The sequence below is a fragment of the Electrophorus electricus genome, chromosome 11, assembly GCF_041902795.1.
Source record: "Electrophorus electricus isolate QZ-2024a chromosome 11, ASM4190279v1, whole genome shotgun sequence".
Taxonomy (NCBI): Eukaryota; Metazoa; Chordata; class Actinopteri; order Gymnotiformes; family Gymnotidae; genus Electrophorus; species Electrophorus electricus.
Genome location: NC_137507.1, coordinates 7,406,509 through 7,427,256, shown reverse-complemented (window position 1 = coordinate 7,427,256; position 20,748 = coordinate 7,406,509). Strand labels below are relative to the sequence as shown.

The following is a 20,748-nucleotide window of genomic DNA, read 5'->3' as shown; positions in this document are numbered from 1 at the left end:
TCCAATCGGTGCAAAATCTAAAATAAACAAATGGTGTAGCTACAGCCATAGTAACTTTTTAAATGTAAAATTAGTTTTACATGTCTCTTACCTGGTATATGGGTGTGCGCGGGGGCTCCCGTGTCTTTGGGAAGTGTTGTCGTTGATCCGTACGGGACAGTCAGTGCCGACATGAACACGATCAACGCCTGGACTTTCATGGTGCTGGATAGCGACGCGTATCCCTGCTCTTATGTCTGACTGTAAATGACTGATGCGAGCTTCGCTGAATATATAGCCTTGTAGCGAACCCTCACGCGAGGGGGGAGGGGGGGCGTTCATTCTGACGTCCGGCAAGTGTTCGGAACTCTTACCTTCGGATAGACTGGATGGGCTATAGTCTCGGTTCTTCAGTTCAGCTGCATGCCGATGCCAAATGATCCCATTAGGATCGTTCAATTCCCCGATACCGCACTCTGGGTCCGTAAGCGCGTGACCGTGGAGAGCTGGATGCGTTTTTATGCACGGCCCAGATGCCCTACACGCGCTTACCTTCCAAACAACAAGCGACTGCTTTGTGAAAGAATTTGGTAGTGTATGGGATCGATAATAAACGCTGGATTTTCCCTTCATGGTTTGTATCTAAAATGTAACTAATCAAATGCAAAATTAAGCGTTCCCTTTTAATAATTAAGAACCTAATCATTTCTTTTTTAGGCATTCGTACAGATTAGTTTGTATTCTTTCTGTATCTCCTTAATTCCAAGAACCCCAGCTACCATAATTACCATAATTATTATATATCGTATTATAGGGAAACTATGCCAAAATAAACTATAGAGGGTGTTAACGCAATAATTTTCTTATGTTAAATCCCTTATTAAAATAATGGTGACATTATACGAGAGCACTATACTGAGTCACTGACCACTTATTTTCCTTTGTTTTGTGTAGTTTAGGCGTTTGTCCCCAGGACGTCCGACAACTCATAATGCAGCGTGCCATACATTGCTAGTTTACAATTTGTATAAAAAAGGTGAAGCCTTAAAGCTGTAAAACATTTGGTTAAGATGCGCTGAGTATACCTGAATACGCGATGCTCCTTTGTGAAACACGTATCCTAACGTCGGTGAAGTTCAGGCGCGCGCTTATCCAGTGCGCAAGTATGTGATGATTTTCCTTTTTCTTTCTTTTTTTCTTTTCTTTTTTTTTTTTTTTTTCTTTTCTTTTTTTTTTTTTTGCAGTTGCGCGCGCTCTGGAGTTTAGGTGAGGTGAACCCTTGTCCGCAAGCGCGACAGTGCAAACATTCTGTCCAGACCACCTTGTGTTTGGTAGCACCTGTTCAACCTGGGGCCGCACTAACCGCTCCTCGAGCCTGTCTACAGCCGCGGATCTCCTGCCGTTGAGCATTGTGTTTCGTGTGGAACATAAACCGATTTTTTCCCCACCATGCCCTTGTCAAGATCGTTGTCGATGAGCTCCTTGAGCGGTCTTCCGTTATGGGAGGAGGAACCGTTACCCATCGAGGATCTACTGCTATTCGAAATCGCGTGGGAAGTAACCAACAAAGGTGAACGGGCGCGTGAGAGGTTTCTCTTTGATCTTCCTTTAAGTGTAATTTTAGATGTAAACCTACTAAACATGTGAGTAATTATTCTGATTCTATTAATCCCAACATATCAAGTATTATTACAGTTGATAGAATTTGCATAATCTGCCATGTCACAAGACCCTGCTTATGGAGTAGCTGTCTGAGAAGTACACAGAAAAAGACAAAAAACCAAAACGATTAATTAAGATTAATCGTCTCAAAGAGCAGGGTTAATCTCCAGCTGAATGAGTATTCACTCCAAACTCCTCAAAGCCGTGCATGGTTTTGACATGAAAGGGAATATCTTTGCACGCTGTGAACAAATATTGAAATGCACAGAGTGCAACTAAACTTACTTTAGTTAAACATTAAACAGCAGATTTTTGAGACACATCTTTTTTTTTCCCCGTGGAAAGAGCAAGCATTTTAAAAAAAGTTTTGTTTGTACAGCCTCAGAGATCGTGTGCATGCGAGATAAAACCGTCGGTTGCAGAGGTTCATAAATTCAGTCTCCCTAAAAGCATCGTGACTCAAACATGCTAAGATTTTAGAGCAGGTTTCAGGCTGAACACTGTCTCCCTCATTTAACAGTGATGGTGGGATGCTCATGGAAACAGAGTCCCGTTTCGCTGGCCCCTGCGCTCCCCATACCTTTGCAAAGCGAAATCCTAAAAGTCGTCCCAAAGGAAAATAAATTTATTTGAAATCCCTTTTCTTCCTCCCCTGTCTGTGTGTGTCCCCTCCCCGTCTGCTCCCTATGTGCCAGTGGGTGGAATATACACCGTGCTCCAGACCAAGGCCAAGGTGACGGTAGATGAGTGGGGGGAGAATTACTTCATGATGGGGCCGTATTACGAGCACAACTTCAAGACACAGGTGGAGCAGTGTGAGCCTCCCACTGCCGCCATTAAAACCGCCATTGACTCCATCGTCAACAGCGGGTGTCAGGTGAGACATTTAGCATCACACAGTGAACGACTGAGAACACGCCAGCACACGTGGTTACGCACGGGGATTTGAGCACACGCAGTTATACACGTGTCTGCTGGTGATTTTTGTGGCAAGATGACATAACACCTTTATGAAAGATTTTTGCTAGCACAAAGTTATTACACGTTTATAGGTTGAAATTACATTATGTTTCTGGTATGTTCGAGGCCCCCCCCCCCCCCCTTATGGAAATACAGTAGAAACTACCCCCTGTTTAATGTAGGTATAGTACAAACTACATCCATTAACACCTGCTCTTTAATGCACGAGTCATTTTTTGTTTGCTTTTTAATTAATGTTACATTAGATGTGCGTTAGTCATCGGGTTTCCGCTGCTAGCTTAATGGTATTTTCACTAGCGTGTCAATGTGATGTCATGTTGGACAGTTGTAACAGACATCCAAAATACGTAATTTCTTTACTCTCATGTTGGAGATACACAAACTTCAGCAACATTCTTTGACACGGAGGTCCTCTCTCGCAAATAGGGGTCGATAATGGTATTAAACATTCAATCTTTCCGTCTCAAACTGAGCTCTAGGTTCTACAGCAGCAACACTCCCAGGTGCTAGTGGTTCGGAGTCACAATGGCACGTTTGAAAAAATATAGAATATGTGAGAACTATTGCCGATTTAAACTACTAATGCATGCTTTGTGGGGACATTCAAAGAGGGCTCAAACAGGCCTAACGACGTCCATGCTACAAAGTACAAAAACAAAGCAATATAAGTTGTATTTTGTCCAATGAGTAGACGCACTACTCTAAAAGTTGTTTGTATGCTGTTGTGGGACCTTATGTAGACTTATGTACGTTTCAGTGACGCTTACGGATACTGGCCTTGATTCTTTTGTTTGCCGGGCAATGTATGTCCTTTAGAACAAATTTGCTTTGAATACATACTTACTGTGGCCAGTAGAGGGCAGTCAGAGACCCCTAAAGCCTGCTACACCTGTTGGCCATGGACTTAAAACACCTCAACCAGGTCCAGCAACATGCCGGAAGGATGCATGGACGGAAAATAATTTATGATAGTGTGACATGGGACTAAATAAGATGATTTAGTATAGACTGTATTCATGCTACCCTGTGCCTTTGAGAACATTAGCTTGGACCCGTGTGTGTGCCTGCGGCAGGTGCGTTTCGGCCGTTGGCTCATTGAGGGGAGTCCCTATGTGATCCTCTTCGATATTGGAGCGGCTGCGTGGAATCTGGACCGCTGGAAGGGGGATCTGTGGGCCGCGTGTTCCGTCGGGCTGCCCTACCACGACCGAGACGCCAACGACTCACTCATTTTCGGATCGCTCGTGACCTGGTTCTTCAAGGAGGTGGGAGACTTTGTTTGTTTGTGTGTTTTTTGCAAAGATAACTGAGAATAAGTCACAACGCAGAACTGCTAGGATGGCGATGCAGAAGTGCTGCGGACACCCTGAGGCATCTCTCTGTCCGTAGCTAACCGAGCAACTTCGTGACAAGCCCAACGTCATCGCTCATTTCCACGAGTGGCAGGCAGGGGCGGGGCTTGTGCTCAGCCGCGCCCGTAAGATTCCCATGGCAACCATCTTCACGACGCATGCTACTCTCCTAGGGCGGTACCTTTGTGCTGGAAACGCGGATTTTTACAACAATCTGGATAAGGTGAACCAAAGTACTTAAACACACACACACACACACACACACACACGCACGTATTACATGTCACATCTTTTTTTCCATTTTAAATGAAGTGGTATCATACAGTTTATTCCACAGTGAACCACTTGGACTGTTAATGAAGTCAAAATAATTTTTCCTGCATGTATTGTAATGCAGTTTCAATTTTAAAAAATCATAAGACAAAAATACAGAATGTGTTCTTTTGGAGTCTTTTTAATCAAAAATGTAATTAAAATGATGACAGCCAGGAGTGTTTAGACCTTACTAGTTCAAAGCGTTACCTGCTTGCCAAAATGCTTAATAGGCCGTGAACAAAAACCTGGGAGCATTTGCCTGTGCAGTGATAATTGGTTGTGGAGTACTGTGCATAAGGTCATCGGATCCTAAAGGTCATTCGGTTAGCCTGAAGGCTAATTGACAGTGATTGGAAGCAGACACTCGTGCTTGCTGAGTGGAGACCTGCTTCACCTGTGAACTGATGGGTGGAGGTGAAGATCCAGTTCAAACCAGTTTCTCTTCAGTACCAGAAACATGAAAGTAGTCTTTCACCACTTGTGGGTTCATCCTGCCCTCAGAGAAACAGGTGAAGAACAAAATGTAAGGGGACTAGTAAAAAGAGAACTATAGTGATGCATGAAACACTAGCTTGGTGTTTTTTCCACAACACTTATAGGTCAAATCAAACCAAAATGCATTTGTATAGCGATTTTTACAACAGCAGCTTTACAAATGTCAGAGTCCAAGCCCCCAGTGAGCAAGCCAAGGGCAACAGTGGTGAGGAAAAACACCTTAGAGCATGAGGAAGAAACCTTGAGAGGAACCAAGACTCAAAGGGGGGGCCATCCTCCTCTGGCCAACAGTGGTCACCACAATAATAACAATGTTTTAAAAATGGAAAAATAAGCAATTAATTACAGGTGGCTCTGCATTATTAAAATATCAACCAGCATTTGGTCAGATTTGCCCTTGGAAACAGGAAGGTGGTGAACTGTGGCAGAGGGGATCGCAGTGAGGGTCCGCGTACTGAGTGACTCCAGGTGGGGGGTGCTTGGACTGTACTTTACTGTGCGATGCGTGCTAACTCTGGTGTTGCATGTTTGTGTTTGTGTGTCTCAGTTCGATATCGACCGGGAAGCGGGAGAGAGGCAGATTTACCACCGTTACTGCCTGGAGAGAGCAGCCGTGCACTGCTCGCACGTTTTCACCACCGTGTCCCAGATCACGGCCGTGGAAGCCGACCACATGCTTCACAGGAAACCAGGTGGGCTGGAACGTCGCATCGCCAGGAGTCCTCTGTGTGTGTCCTGCCACTACACTGGCTGATTACAAGCAAACAGTACTGCATCTCTAAAACATTCCCTAAGAAGATCCAGGAAACCAGGCACACTGAAACCTAACAGGTGGCAATCCCCCCCAAAAAAATGGAGATACCAGAGTTCTGCATCCCTCACTTACAGAGCAGGGTAGATGTACAGAAATTCTGCAGAATCCTGTGTTACCACATAGTTGTGAGTTGATATCAGAATAAATGTACCTATTGTGCGCCAAACCTGTATGAATAATACTTACACGTGTACTGATTGACTTCAGCATCATCTTTCTTATCTGAGTGCTGTTTTCCTGCAGTTATCCCTCCTGCAGTGAGGAAGGCATGCTGTGCTCTCTCTGTCTGTCTGTCTCTTGTGCCTGCCTGTCCTCTGTGCAGATGTGGTTACACCAAATGGATTGAATGTGAAGAAGTTTTCAGCCATGCACGAGTTCCAGAACCTGCATTCTCTGAACAAAGTCAAGCTGCAGGAGTTCATTAGGGGTCACTTTTACGGGTACAGCCTCCCTATCGCCACACGTACACACTGTGATGAGCCAGGAGCCACATTTTACAAGCCCCAATGTCTGTGACACAATTTAGCAAAAGAAGTGCTGGAAGCCTCGTGGAAGTATTCTGGTGTTGGAACGCCACGCAACCTGTATGTTGATGATGTGTCTCCTTCTGCTGGCAGCCACCTGGACTTCAATCTGGAGAAAAGCCTTTTTTTCTTCATCGCAGGCCGGTACGAGTTCTCCAACAAGGGAGCTGATGTCTTCCTGGAATCTTTAGCCAGACTAAATTACTTGCTTAGGGTACAGTTCTTTCTCAGAACACGCACTCTGCGCGCACACACACACACACTGCACAGAATGCCCTGGCCCTAATAACATCTTCAGGTTTTGCCACAAACGTTTGCATAAAATGCGGAATGTTGGGTAAATAAGCACAACATTTAAAAACGTATATTTGAACATAATGTGCTAAACCTTATGTAGTACCTCATAATGGGTAATACTTGCCCACAAATACTTGCATAGGATTTAAGTATTTAGTGCAATACATTAAGAAGTATATGATTTTTACATCATACACAAGTTTAATTTCTTTGCTTCCTTGTGTTTCTGTGTGGAAAACAGTGCAAAGCTTTGTGTGTTTGTGTGTCTGTCAGGTGCGAAAGAGTGACACAACCATAATAGTTTTCTTCATCATGCCAGCGAAGACTAACAACTTTAATGTGGAGAGTCTTAAAGGCCAGGCAGTACGCAAGCAGCTGTGGTATGTCTTCACACGCAGGGACCCTGTATAGGTATCAATACAATCCCCTATCCATACAGCCCTACTGCTCACGTATCAATACAGCTATGTATCAATACAACTATACAGCCCTGTATCAGTACAGCCCTATATCAATACAGCCATACTGCCCCATATCAATACAGCCATACTGCCCCATATCAATACAGCCATACAGCCCCGTATCAATACAGCCATACAGCCCCGTATCAGTACAGCCATACTGCCCCGTATCAATACAGTCATACTGCCCCGTATCAGTACAACCCTGTATTCCTGCTTTAACAGCTACAGATTAGCCCCAGTGTACATTAGCTCAACCCCATCAGATCCATAATTTGGATTACACTCTAGCTCACTCTGGTTCACTCTGTAGGTGTTAATCTGTCCTTTTGTGCAGGACCACTGATGTGTGATTTGCCCTTTTTGAGTGTCACTGATGTTTCTGCTCTTTTCTGCAGGGACACCGTCCAAGCTGTGAAGGAGAAGTTTGGCAAACATCTTTATGAGGCCTTGCTAAGGTAGGAATGCTCATAAGAGAGAGCTGAAAATGCTGAAAGTCTCGTGACCTCTGACCTCCACATGGGTGCGTAACCTCTGACCTCCGTATGGGTGTGTGACCTCTGACCTCCATGTGGGTGTGTGACCTTTGACCTCCATGTGGGTGCATGCCCTCTGACCTCCGTGTGGGTGCGTGACCTCTGACCTCTGTGTGGGTGTACGCCCTCTGAATGTCTGCTGGAGGGGCTGAAGGCAACGAAACTGCACATAACACCATCAGCGTTGATGGTTGTTGACATATTTATGGTGATGCAGTGTGATGTCAATTGGTCAGTTCAGTCAGATGCCAGTCTTGGTGAGGTCAATAGAAAAGGTGTGTGTGTGTGTGTGTGTGTGTGTGTGTGTGTGTATTTACAGGGGCGAGATCCCAGACATGAACAAAATCCTGGACAGGGATGACTTCACCATAATGAAGAGGGCCATATATGCAACACAGGTCAGACTTCCTGCCTCCAACAGGGACGTTTATGTCTGTGAGATGATGGCCAGGGCAGTGTCTCTCAGGCCTTGTGCATTTATCTGAGTTCATAGGCATTTTCTCTATACCTCTTGGCTTGAGAAATTCTGTCTACACTCATTTAACGATCTTGAGATGGTGTGAGATGATTATGTGTCCAGAGACGGAGAGTGTGTGGTTTAAAAACGAAAGTTGTCTTCCACCTTCCATTCATTCATGCTTCTCATGCTGGTGTTTTTTATGAATGAGCTGCACCAGCTGGGGTGGGGGTGGTGGTGAGGTAGTGGATAGGTGGTGGGAGGATGTGGGGAGTTGCAGGGCTACAGCGTGTTTTGTGCAGCCTTTCGGCATCAGTGATGGAATCCCCAGAATCGTTCTCGGTTTTGTGGACTGTGACTAATTGAACTCTCAAATATGAGTCAATACATTGAATGTTTTACTCTGACAAATATCTCCTCTGCTCAATATCAACGCTACCACCACTTGATTAAGATTTATTTTTCTATCAATATTTTGGGATGTTAAAGGCTGAGGTTTATTGCTAATGCTTGCATAGGTGCATCTGTAATGCTTGCAGGGCATCTGTAAAGACCAGGGAAATTAATGCACCTAACCGGGCTAAGACTCACATATCTAAACTCTGCCCTGCCATAGCCTTATCAACGCTAATAATGACTGAAATCTTTAGAGGCCAGTTAGGCTGGAATTATGCAAATGAAACCAACCTGACTGGTCTCCGTTGGCTTTAACTTTATTACCTTTAGGATTTTTGGCCCTCTCTTGTGCCTGTCTGGGATGAGTATGTTTGATGAAACCCCACTCCTTGGATTCTCTGAGGATGATGGGAAAATGTCTCATGGACCAGTGCCACTATTGATTGCCATTTTTTATCTCAACATGTATTCCTGCCCCCCTCAACACCACACCCCCCACACACACACACACACCCACACACACAGAGACATTCCCTCCCTCCAGTGACTACTCACAACATGCTGGACGACTCTTCTGACCCCATCCTGAGCAACATCCGCCGGATTGGCCTCTTCAACAGCCGCAATGACAGAGTCAAGGTACGTCCCTGCAACTCAGGGAGTCAGAGGACCAAACTTCTAAATTGCTCTTTTACAATTACAATTTCCTGCAGGTTTGATTTACTTTGATGTGGTTCCTGATGCGAAATGCATGCACTGCATCCATCTCCATAGTAACGGAACATGTGTGCTAGCGTGAGCAGCTCTTCATGGACTTGTTGATGACAACTTTGTTTTTCTCGCGCTTCTGCGACGCAGATTGTGTTCCATCCAGAGTTTCTCTCCTCCACCAGTCCTCTGCTGCCCATGGACTACGAGGAGTTTGTCCGTGGCTGTCACTTAGGAGTGTTTCCATCCTACTATGAGCCCTGGGGATACACACCAGGTTATACACACACGTTCTTTTACATAACCTAGCTATATAACTCACCATTAGCTGCACCAAATGAGACACACTGTAATATTGATAAATATGTCATTTACTCTGTATCGGACAAATGCTGAAAATGTAAACACTTGCACTGTGTAATCCTCACGGTCAGGGGAGTGTACGGTGATGGGTATTCCAAGTGTAACCACTAACCTCTCTGGGTTTGGCTGCTTTATGGAGGAACATGTGTCGGACCCCTCAGCCTATGGTGAGTGCCAGTAACTTTATATTTAAAAAGCCTGATGAAAACGGATCTCTGTCGTAATGTAAAAATTAGTAATAATTTGACCAATTAATTTGGTCACAGAAAATATAACTGCACACTACTCGAGTGATGTCAGATGTTAAACTCATGATACAGAAACTTGTGTAGTTTCTCACATTTGGCTTTAGTGTGAATTAAAAGTTGCCCTGTAGTCATGTTAAGAAACTTTCTCACCCTGTCAGGTGTGTAGGTGAAAGAGCCCTGGGGCCCCCAGAGCTGGGCCCAGTCTGCCTGTCTTTCATCAGAGCACTTGTGCTGCTGCAGTTCCTCTCCCTATATACCCTGTTGACATGTTTTAAGCTCTGCCCACTTTATTAGAAACACCTACCTTGCGCTTGCACTCGTTGGCCACCGTGCTATACACGCGTTTCTTACAAGTGCACTTATGCAGGTACATCTAAGGCACAAGTGTTATCTGTTTACAGCCCTAACCACGTCTCGGGTTATCTCATGGAAAGGCAGAGTTGCGTAATGTCATGATCATTTCCTCGCCACACAGGAATCTACATCGTGGACCGGCGCTTCCGTTCAGCGGACGAGTCATGCAACCAGCTGACCCAGTTCATGTTCTCGTTCTGCCAGCAGTCCCGCCGGCAGCGTATCATCCAACGGAACCGCACCGAGCGGCTCTCAGACCTGCTGGACTGGCGCTACCTGGGCCGGGTGAGGACCAGGTTCTTCCAGTGTCCGTCGTCTGCCTCGTCCAGGTCTTGTTAGACTAAAGGGATTTTACTGGCCTTAGAAACCAAATGCTCCTTTAGCGCAGAAAACCTCATGCTTCTGCATGTTCACAGTTATCATCAGTACTGACAGCATCATCAGTTAGGGTGTTTTTGTCTTGTTTTGACATTGTTTTGTCTTGACAAGTCTGTCTGTTGTGTTTGTGTTGTCTTCACAAGTCTGTTGTCTTTGTGCTCTTCCTGTGTCTTCAGTTCTACATGCATGCTCGGCACCTGGCCCTTAGCAGAGCGTTTCCTGAACAATTCAAACTGAATTCTCTGGCAGTTCCGCCGGTAAGCACCTCTATACCCACCTCCTCCCCCACGATCCAGGGCTTCATGTTCTATCTTAAAAAGAAGCAGCTACTCTCCAACCCAGATTCTGACCACATTCTCCTAGAAAGCTACTTCAAAAAATTAGTACTCCTCAACAGAAGCATCACAGAACATTTTAGCACCATTTAGGGGTGACTAATGTGTAAACGCCGGCAATATAATAACCATGACAACGGTAAAACCTTATTCTTTAGGAAGACTGTAACTAAGGCTAAATTAACAGATATGTGCCAGAGGATGGACAGAAGAAAGGAGGGGTTATAACCCTAACAGGTGTTACATGGAGGGGTTATAATCCTTACAGGTGTTACATGGAGGGGTTATAACCCTAACAGGTGTTACATGGAGGGGTTGTAATCCTTACAGGTGTTACATGGAGGGGTTGTAATCCTAACAGGTGTGACATGGAAGGGTTAAAATCCTAACAGGTGTGACATGGAAAGGTTAAAATCCTAACAGGTGTTAGGTAGAGGGGTTGTAATTCTAACAGGTGTTACGTGGAGGGGTTGTAATCCTAACACATGATGTGTTCCAGATCAGCTTTTGGCCTACGTAAAGACTTTTGCCATCCAAGTATGGGCACTTGTGCCCGGACCTTCTCTGTTCCTTTTTTATGTTTATTTCAGGTGTAGAGGGTTTTAAACCCATATAGTGCCACGTACATTTAAGCATGGTGTTCTGGTCTTTCAGCACCACACGGTGTGGACAGCACCAAGTACATCAGATGGCCTGTAAATAAATGACATTTACAACACTCCTCAGACGCTCTTATTCAGAGCGTACATCAGTAGGAGGTGTGATCCCTTGGCATTCGAACCAATAACCCAATACTCGGCCTGATATTACCCTTTTCATTTAACACTTATTTTTATTCATTGCATAATAAAAAATGTTGTTAATTATCCTTGACATTTGTAATTACTGATATTAAATATTGTATTTTTATGTGTACTTATTATGGATTACAGTTATTTGCATTGTCCTGAACTATGTCTTAACTGAGAACTATGACTAGGCCATGTGTTCCTGGAATTTATTGAATTACTTTCACTCTGTTTGAGGTAACTACACTCAGATATTATAGCCTACATGTATGATACAGGGTTTTAAAATGTGTTATTCTGTTTGGTGGACATCTTCTCTGTTTCACGACTCGGTTGATTCCTCCACAAAATGAACTTTATGAACTTTCCTCTTTTTGTGGCCAAGTGCTGTGGTCACATGGCCACTTAATTGACTCTTATTACCGCAACGTAACATCGAAAACTACAGACCAAGTCTGAATGGGTAGGAATATGATCACTTCTCTGTGCTAAACGCTAGGACTGATGTAGGAAGATGAAGTCATTAGCACAGAGTCAGTTCTTCGGGATATCATGCTGAACCATCGTATCAGGCTTGAAGCTCAGTACCTTTGTCATTTCCTGGGCTAGAGGATGTGCCTGGACTGCTACACATCAATAACTAACTAAACAGAAGTGTCTGTGCAGTCCTCTGCGGCTGGGTGCATGAACAGTGCCTGGAAAACTAGTAAGCGCAAGCCGACGCACAAAATCTAGGCTACTTCCATGCGCTAAGATGCTTGACCACTGTCAAAAACTGTCTGGATACTATTAGGCCTACATTTTAGCCCCAAGGCAACAGCTAGTTTGGTTTAATGTCTATTGTCTTGTCAGCAACCCAGATTCTTAGACAAGTGCCCGTATGTGTCAGCAGCGATCCGTTATAGCGCCTCCTATTGACACTGAACGGTGTTGACGTTTCCAGCTACAGTATCTGTACATTTGTAAGGCTTCTGTCATATATAGCAAGGCAGTTGTGTAATTTATGTTTAGGCCGGCGGTAAACTATATAGTTATGTCTTAATTGATTCTTTTAATTAAGTAGATTCCTTTAATTGATACAATTACTACGTGTATAATGCAGTTATGTACATTGCATATTTTCTGGGAGACCACTAAAACTTTCAAAAATTCAAACATAATTATATGCTTCGTAATATTATATTAGTATCACTAGTAAACATAAAGTTAAATAACATGCTTCCTGTCCATGAGAATGTGTAAGGATATATCCAGATATTAAGTCCTGCCCATGAGTTAAGCAGACCGTAGCCACGTCTGGTATTGCTTGGCTATGACAGAAAAACGTTCCCCACCATCCTTTCCTCTCATCTTCTGCACTCACCTCATTTCGAGGAAACATTGCTTCCCGCACTGTTCTTATCTGAACATGTGGAGTGCGGGTCTCCCCAATAGTCTAACGACCATCAGTCCAGCCTTCTGCGTTGAGGGTTTTGGTAAAGGCACACTAGTCTTATCTGCCAAAATGATTCTAATACCAATATAAAGGTTTCTTTTTGTTTTAATACATTTTTAGTCTGTTACTCAGATAAAATTATTTTTCATTTTTTAATCTTTTTGATTTTATTTAGCTATTGTGATTATAGCTTCAAATTAAATCTCGTGACCTGTAGGCGATTCTTTACCACTCGTGATATGAATGTGGAACTGTATGGACTTGACACAGACTTAAGAGTCTGTTAACAAGCAAGAGTTGTTTAATATTTTTAATATTTTCACATAGACCTAAATATTGCATTTAGAGTTGTGCATTGGGGTTTATCTCTTGTATTATTTGAAAAGAATTCCTGAACTTTTTTCTCTCATTCTTTCTTGGTTTAATTGGCACAGTAACATTTAGATAAGAAGACGACTATTCATCTGATCTCTCGCGCGCTCTCTCTCCCTTGTGTACACACACACACACACACACACACACACACACCCTAATCAACAGCTCTATTCCTACCCAGCCAGCTAGCCAACGTGGTTGTCCTGATCTTCGCCGTTTTCTACGTGGCTAAACGACACACAAACGGCCTCTGTTTCACGTACCACTGGTCTGCAACTCTTCCCCATGGAGATAGTTCTGGTCATGCCAAATGCATACCCACCATCCCCCCCCCCTCTATTATGTTCCCATTTTATGGACATCTCTAATGTAACTGTAATGTTACTGGTGTGTGAGGGGTTTCATACTTGACGCACTTCAGATGTCGGTCACTTAAAAGTCTGCACGTCTTTCCAGACCCAAGGATTCCGCTACCCTCGCCCCTCCTCGGTGCCGCCCTCTCCGTCTGCCTCCCTCCACTCCACACCCCACCACAGTGACGCTGAGGATGAGGATGATCATGAACCCTATGATGAAGAGGAGGAGGCGGAGAAGGACAGACTGAACATCAAGGCACCCTTCACGCTAGGGGCCGTACCGGAGGGGCGGAAGAAGCTCCCTTGACAGAACGTGAATTAGAATCCCTTCCCCGCCTCCTGCCGGTAACCCCGCCTCCTGCTGCGTTTGCTGTCCACACTCGTACCAGCACGCTAGGCTGGCTCCTGCTGCCTCGTGTGTTAATCTCGGCTTGTGCTGTATCTGCCTCACAGTCTGGCGTTGAAAGAGTGAAATAGATCCTTTCAGATGTGTAGCTTGTGTGTCTCTTGTTTTTACGGTTGTGTAATGAGTAAGGTTGTGTGCGGTACAAACCGGGGCACTACAGTGTACACAGCTACACAAAGCTGCCCCACACTTCATCTGTGAAATCACACAGCATAGCACACAATGGCAGATATGAATGCAAATTCAGTTTTAATACCACAAACACGCCGGCATTCTCTTAAATTACAGCAGTCCCAAATCTGTGCTGTACTTGTTGATGTGCATTTTACACAGGATTAAATAAGTTTAATAAATTGAAAATTAACAGGACAGTTGAAAGCCAAAAAAAGAGAAAGAAAATCTGTACAGTTCAGTTATATAACATGGATGGTTATTCAGAAGTAGTCTCTCTTCCAGGTAGGGGCATCCTGAAAAAACAAACTTCTGTCCTCCCCTGCAAATGAAGAGAGAGAGAGAGAGAGAGAGAGAGAGGTGTTTGATGTACTAAGCAGGTTAACCACATCTCCTGTTTGTGTTTGAGCCTTGAGCACAAATACCTTCATCTTTGACTTGTTGCAGGAACTGCAGTAGTACAGTAGCAGCCTTGGACATGCTCAGATCCTCAGTGTTTTGACTCCGTGTTTCTGCGAAGGCAGAACGAGACGGATGTCCTTACGTAGCTATAGGTAGTTGATCCATAGTGCACGAACCGAACCGAACCGAACCTACCTAGCTGAAGAGTGTCGAACACATCCCCCTCGTTCCTGTCCTCGGACACAAAGCGGCGGCCTTCTATGGAAACGACATTTACCACTTTATTAGCAGCTAATGTTGAGCACCTTTTCCAGAACATTGAGTAAAGTGTCTTCATACGCACATAAAAGTAGAAATAAACTACACGAGCAGTTACATACGTGTGCCTTTAAGATAAAGCATCGCTTGGGGCGTCCAGTTCCGACGCTGGAAACTGCCCTTAAATTGAGAAAACAAGGCTTCAGCACAGGATTATCCAAATGGTCGTTTTTTTAGCAATCGCTTTAAAATGTCATTGTTTTTCAAGGTTGATATTCTCTGCCCGTTACCTGGGGTGCACTGCAGGCGTAGGAAACAAACGTGGCCAGAATAAGGAGCGCAAGTGTGTAAGCCGCGAGCGTCCTCAGATCCTGACAGGCACGCGGGGGTAAAGCAGTTGTTAACACTGTTAATGCAGTGAGACGTCCCGCTGCACGAGTACAACCACAAAAATCCTACATTAAACCGCGCGTAAAAACTTCTTCATGAACATATTTTACAATTTATCAGTTGTTTAAAGATAATTTTTTAAAAATTATGATGTGCTCTTATTAATCCCAACACCCAAAAAACCACTCTTAATACCTTTAATTACTCAACGAAACAAGTGCACCAGACATTATTCAATTACAACTGTACAATAAAAATTAATAGTTAAGTTTTCATATATACGATTAATGTATATGAATGTAGCTCCATTTCTTACTTTCATTGCTTCCGACGTCCTTTCCTGTTGAGTAGTTCTTAACGTAACGGTAAGAGAGGCGAGGTGGCGGCGCGTTAACCCCGAACGGCACGCGGGTTTTTATAATCAGCGGGATGGAGGGATTCCCAGACGACGTGTTTAATGAACATTACGGCATAGGTCAGGGGAAATCGATTAATACGTGGGCTGGGCTCCCAACTCTTCAGGCTAACGTACTAACCCCTTCATTACAATTCAAAAAGGCAATTACGGTGTTTGTACATTAACCTGGAAAACGGCTTCGGCTCACTTAAACGTTACAAGAAAAAGGTTAACAAAGCTTTTATTCCTTCAAAATATTAATTACTGATAGCAAATGTCCTGGAAAGTATTAATATGTTTACGGGTTGTGCAATGAAGCGTCTCAAATGGTCGCTTATATGAATGAACGCCTGACAGTCCGCACGCAAACTAAATGACCACGTCCTGCGGAATCATTGACCATCCATTTGTCCCGAGTTTATTAATGACGCCAGAGGAGATGCTCCTTTAAGAAAAATCACCAGAATATTAAGTATAATTTTCATGCATGAACATTGCCCTGATCTTTGACATGGTCTGGATTATTTATTTGAAAAATTGTATACATTAATAAGGTTAACGATTAACATATTAATCATATGCATGCTTCATAAGCAGACATGGTTATTTCAGGTTAGACTGCTAAGTGTTACCCAGGGGTTCACAATAACCCAATATCATGTCACTTAATAAATTATGAGTTATTATCTTATTACTTACCTAGATCTGAAAGTCATGATGAGACTAAACACAATCAGTTTTGTGCTTTCTTTTTATTAATCTGTATTTACAAAGTTCAAATCAGTTGGATCATTTCTCAACAGTAGATAAACTGTTTAAAAATATTTTTAAAGTGAAACATTCATGCATAGCCCACCCAGCCAGGGGCTTGCGGTGTTCCTGCCCTGCTCCCTCCAAGCAGTGATGTTTCTGACTGAGAGCAGACTCCACAGTCTCCACACAGACTCCTCACTCCACAGACTATACACACACACAGCCCCTACAGTGGGTGCCTCCGGCTCCAGGCTCTGATCCACAAATCAAAGCGGTGAACAAGCCATCATAACAGCCCAGGTAGCAGCCCCTCTGTTGAAGTAAGCGAGGGATGTTCGTAGTGGAGTGGAACAGGAAGGTGGAGGTGGTGGTGCCTCTCACAGCACTAAGTACCTCCTTAATTGCCACTCAGCTGGTCTTGTGTCAGAGGTGGAAAGGAATAGGACCAAAAACTCCCCCTACCCCTCTGACCTTTTGAGGAAAGACGCCTGCGCCGCATGTTTCCGTAATATGACAAACAATTTTAGTTAGTGTGTTTTGGAATAAAGCCGTTTTAGGAAATCCGTCATAAAGAAGAAGGAAAAGCACAGTGTCCATTATACCATGCTGTTGCTCTCTCCTAGTTTGTCCACATACTGAAAAAAAATAGAGAAAGGAAAATTAAAACTGGTTAACTCCAGTGGTTGGAAGCAAGGGTGAGGTAAAGCAGGAATGAAAGGGATTCAGAATGTAGGAGCCCTGAAAAGGTTGCATTTGCAAGAAGCAAAAACCTAAAACCACTGTTTCGCACAGCGACTGCTGGACCCACCCAATATGAGCTTTGAACTTCCACACGTTGCTGAACACAGTTCTGATCCTCATATGTAACCTGAGCAGAAGTACTGAGTGCTATCGCGTAGATTCAGTGCCTGAACACAGTTCTGATCCTCGTATGTAACCTGAGCAGAAGTACTGAGTGCTATTGGGTAGATTCAGTACCTGAACACAGTTCTGATCCTCGTATGTAACCTGAGCAGAAGTGCTGAGTGCTATCAGACAGATTCAGTGCCTGAACACAGTTCTGATCCTCGTATGTAACCTGAGCAGAAGTACTGAGTACTGAGTGCTATCAGACAGATTCAGTACATGCTTACATGCAGGGGAGTCGAGCAGCAGTGACTGACCAAGAGTGCTGACTGTCCTCTCAGCCTTACGACGGCTTTAAGAAAACAACACACACAAAGATACACACACATCTGCTTTCATTGTGTCAAGTGAAAACAGATCAAACTTCCATCTACCTCCCCACTTCCCATTACTCAGCAGCCCAGTAAAAATGATGCTTGTTTTGAACTATTCCCTAAACGCTTATAGGACAGCAGTGGAGAAAAGGAAGTGTTTATTTGCATGATTACTGCCGTGGATATATTACTGTACTTAAAATAAGTATTCATGTAACAGAAATTCAAAGCCCATCTGAAAAAGTCTACCAATGTCATTAAGCATCCAGGGTTTATTTTCTTGTAAATAATCTTTACTGTTCCAAGACTTCATTAAGAGAAAATTTAAACCACTTTAAAGTTCTTTAACTTCAATGAAATGTGCCAGCGGCCATGGCAGCCTGCTCGCGCTACCAGCATTTTACTCCTTTTTTTTTTTTTTTTACCTTTTAATAAATGTCCGGATTTGTTTTCTACAAGCATTTTGGTTGAACACAGAAGCCCCGAGCAGTGCAGTTAGACACAGAGCCAGTCAGAAAAGTATAGAGACAGGACGAGGACCTACTGCACTCTGGTGTACCATACAGTGAGCACACTTACCCCACTAATGAATGGCAGATTGAGCAGGGAACCCAGGACAGGTATTCTTCTGATGAAACCGATGACCACTGGAAAGAAACTCCTTCGCACAAAGGCAAAAAATACGCCATCAGGAAACAAACAGATCTAAAGTAGAGGCTCAGATTCTAGTGCTCAGGCATCAGCAGCCAGTAAGGGTTGTCCTGGCCCAGGTATGTTTGGAACAGAAACTAAACAAAACTGGGGCAGAATTGGTTTTGGGAGTTTTCTGCTGCTCCTGAATTTTAACAGGGTTGCTGTGCAAGAGTGGTGCTTTCATATCTATGGCACTTCTTGTCCACATTATTGAAAATACACACAGGGTAAAACCTTTAATATAAAAAGCAATAGATTGTGAAGTAAAGGATAAACAGAATAAAGTGTATTGGGCACCAAACATTATTTTACAATTGTGACTTTGCACATTAACTGAGATGGCTAAAGACTCCCAACCCTGCAGTCTTAAAATTCTAAAAGTAATTTTATTCACCTGAATAAAAGGAAGAATCCATAAAATTCTAGAATTACTCCAACTATGGGCCAGCCAATCAGCACGACGAAGACACCCCCAAGGAAGAAGCTAGTGGCTTTCATCTTGTGCTTCTGGAAGAAGAACCTAAAAGTCCTTTCCAAGCCAATGACGAACGCCAGACCAACCACGAAGAGGATCTGCAGAAAAAGACAGTGGGGGTGTGGTGTCAAAGGTGGACTACCCAAGGGGAAGCTATAAAGATGTTTATTTGTGTTACTGGACATAGTACTAAGCAGTCAAATAGTCTGCACAAGCAGTCACAGGAACTGACCTAAAAAACTATAAATCTGTAACACTGACATGCATTAGAGACCAAAGTGTATTGTGTTCAGAAGTCACTCAACAGCTGCGTGTTTCTCAAGGATGCTGATGACAAAAGCCAGTTCAGCCCCTTAAGAAGCAACCACACGTTTTAATTTTTTAAAAATGTATACACTTACGTTTCCAATAGCAAGGAGTGCTTTGTCAAAGAACAGAATCATTCCAAAGAACAGGAAAAACACTCCAAAACCTGTTAAACCCATCCCAATTTCTGTGGAGTAAATGGAAGTGGGTCATGACAGTTCAATAAATGGCAAATTGTATGTTCTCTTATGACTACATGAACATATGATGCCCACAACAAATTTGATTAACGGTTTAGATTACACAAACTTCACCTGGCACGGTCTTTGAGTGTATATTTTTCACTAAATATCTCGTCAGACAATGTAAACCCTAGTGTTGATATTCCCACAGAATGTTATAAAATGCCTATTTACTCCGTGTTAAACACGCGGTTACCAGGCTGCTAGAGCACACAGTCAGGAGATTTAAGCAGAAACACACAGAGAAGCTACCAGAGCCAAAAGCTAGACCCAGGACGCTGCGGTGCTAAACCAACTCCCTGGGAGCAGCAGCCGAGGCCTGACCGGTCCTCAGCATGCCACAACATCCAAAACAAACACACAAACAAACACAGACCCTGGTGTACAGGTGCGTAGTGTGTCAGTGCAGGCATGAGGACATTTACTGGAGACATTTACTCATCTACAGCAAGCAGCCATGGCGCTGGTGCTAGTCAGCCAGTGAAGCGAAGCTCGGTCGGTACATGTGTATGAAAGAGTACGGCTGAGGTGCTGGTCTTACTCTGAGAGTCGGTGAGAGAGATCATCTCTGCCAAGAATCGACAGGCTTGGCGCTCGCTGAGAAACGGGAAACTCGCTGCCGGTTGGACTCGCACCGGTTTGCTACACCTGCAGTACCAGGCCACGTCGCTCACCATCTGCGCATGCGCACGTACCGACGCTGGCACGGAACCGGAACACACACATTTCCTTCCTGGCAACGTCTCGAACGCCTTTTTTCTGTCGAAGAGAGTTTGTTTGTTTGTCTGTGTGGTATTAAATGGCCAATATTGAACTGTTCATACAATATATTCAAGAAGCATACAGCAGTTGATTCACTTACTATTCCCTATGGGATTAAAAAATTACTAATTTTAGAAAATCAAAACGTTAAAAGAAAGAACGAAAGGAAATACGAGTTCCATAATTCACCCAGAACAAATGATAATAGCCAGGGAATGCCACGTCTAAATTATAAATGTTAGTCGCATCATTACTATCATTTCTAACACGGCCACCTGCTGGCGTTCCTGAGAAAAGATAATGCTGACGTGGTTGAGAATGGGGCTATCATGGGAAAGTTTGTCGGTTCCATTCTTCTGTTGTGCATATATGTCTGTTTTTGCTCCCAAAGTACAGCCTTGTAAAGGTTTGGTTAGAACAATCTAATCTTATTTTAAACAGCTGCCAGTCATAAATTCTATACTTGAATTGACTTTTTTTTATTATTTTACATTTACTAGTATTTACTTTTAATCTTTGGCTTGTTTTAAAATACTTTCAGACTTTAAATTTAAGCAACCTTTCACTTCTGCTTTAATTGATGTTCATTGGTAGAAAATGTAAAATTCCAGTATAATATATAATTCAATCAAGACAATCCCTTTTGATAAGTCATCAGAGAGAA

At 43.6% G+C, this 20,748-nt stretch overlaps 3 protein-coding genes across 5 annotated transcripts; 1 reads left to right on the top strand and 2 right to left on the bottom strand.

The window, feature by feature from the left end:
* The first annotated feature begins 770 nt into the window (after positions 1–770).
* On the top strand, positions 771–14,099 carry gys2 (glycogen synthase 2). 2 transcript variants are annotated; one of them, XM_027026645.3, is made up of 16 exons: positions 773–1,549; positions 2,337–2,518; positions 3,696–3,887; positions 4,012–4,197; positions 5,332–5,476; positions 5,921–6,038; positions 6,216–6,336; positions 6,693–6,799; positions 7,279–7,338; positions 7,736–7,814; positions 8,795–8,908; positions 9,128–9,254; positions 9,412–9,507; positions 10,064–10,227; positions 10,497–10,577; positions 13,710–14,099. In XM_027026645.3, the coding sequence occupies exons 1-16, from the start codon at positions 1,429–1,431 to the stop codon at positions 13,914–13,916; spliced, it is 2,100 nt and encodes a 699-aa protein (XP_026882446.2). In that variant the 5' UTR covers positions 773–1,428; the 3' UTR covers positions 13,917–14,099. The 2 variants fall into 2 exon arrangements, with proteins under 2 accessions (XP_081578825.1, XP_026882446.2); XM_081722699.1 differs by lacking the exon at positions 4,012–4,197 and having other exon boundaries at positions 771–1,549.
* A 117-nt stretch (positions 14,100–14,216) lies between these two features.
* spx (spexin hormone) lies at positions 14,217–16,242 on the bottom strand. Its single transcript, XM_081722702.1, has 6 exons — positions 15,553–16,242; positions 15,137–15,217; positions 14,969–15,026; positions 14,784–14,846; positions 14,612–14,698; positions 14,217–14,508 (listed from the first exon to the last, which is right to left on the bottom strand). Exons 1-6 carry the CDS (start codon positions 15,556–15,558, stop codon positions 14,450–14,452), a joined length of 354 nt encoding a protein of 117 aa, XP_081578828.1. The 5' UTR covers positions 15,559–16,242; the 3' UTR covers positions 14,217–14,449.
* Positions 16,243–16,366: 124 nt separating this feature from the next.
* Positions 16,367–20,023, bottom strand: golt1ba (golgi transport 1Ba). Of its 2 annotated transcripts, XR_003411779.3 has the most exons (6): positions 19,864–20,023; positions 19,176–19,267; positions 18,694–18,872; positions 18,186–18,267; positions 17,520–17,584; positions 16,367–17,021 (listed from the first exon to the last, which is right to left on the bottom strand). XR_003411779.3 is itself a non-coding variant. In XM_027026651.3 (5 exons), exons 1-5 carry the CDS (start codon positions 19,997–19,999, stop codon positions 16,983–16,985), a joined length of 528 nt encoding a protein of 175 aa, XP_026882452.1. In that variant the 5' UTR covers positions 20,000–20,023; the 3' UTR covers positions 16,367–16,982. The 2 variants fall into 2 exon arrangements, 1 of the variants encoding a protein (XP_026882452.1); XM_027026651.3 differs by lacking the exon at positions 17,520–17,584.
* Between the last annotated feature and the right edge of the window lie 725 nt (positions 20,024–20,748).

Bases quoted from the DNA above. Each gene is read 5' to 3' on its own strand.
- gys2 (XM_027026645.3), top strand. From the start codon at position 1,429: ATGCCCTTGTCAAGATCGTTGTCGATGAGCTCCTTGAGCGGTCTTCCG. The intron at 1,550-2,336 runs GTGAACGGGCGC...CCTATGTGCCAG, and splicing joins GTGGGAAGTAACCAACAAAG to TGGGTGGAATATACACCGTG. The intron at 9,508-10,063 runs GTGAGTGCCAGT...CTCGCCACACAG, and splicing joins GTCGGACCCCTCAGCCTATG to GAATCTACATCGTGGACCGG.
- spx (XM_081722702.1), bottom strand. The intron at 14,847-14,968 runs GTATGTAACTGC...TCGTTTCCATAG, and splicing joins GCTTTATCTTAAAGGCACAC to AAGGCCGCCGCTTTGTGTCC. The intron at 14,509-14,611 runs GTATTTGTGCTC...CTTCATTTGCAG, and splicing joins GCAACAAGTCAAAGATGAAG to GGGAGGACAGAAGTTTGTTT.
- golt1ba (XM_027026651.3), bottom strand. From the start codon at position 19,999: ATGGTGAGCGACGTGGCCTGGTACTGCAGGTGTAGCAAACCGGTGCGA. The intron at 18,873-19,175 runs GTAAGTGTATAC...CTTTTTCTGCAG, and splicing joins CACTCCTTGCTATTGGAAAC to ATCCTCTTCGTGGTTGGTCT. The intron at 17,022-18,185 runs GTAAGTGTGCTC...ATTTTTTTTCAG, and splicing joins ATCTGCCATTCATTAGTGGG to TATGTGGACAAACTAGGAGA.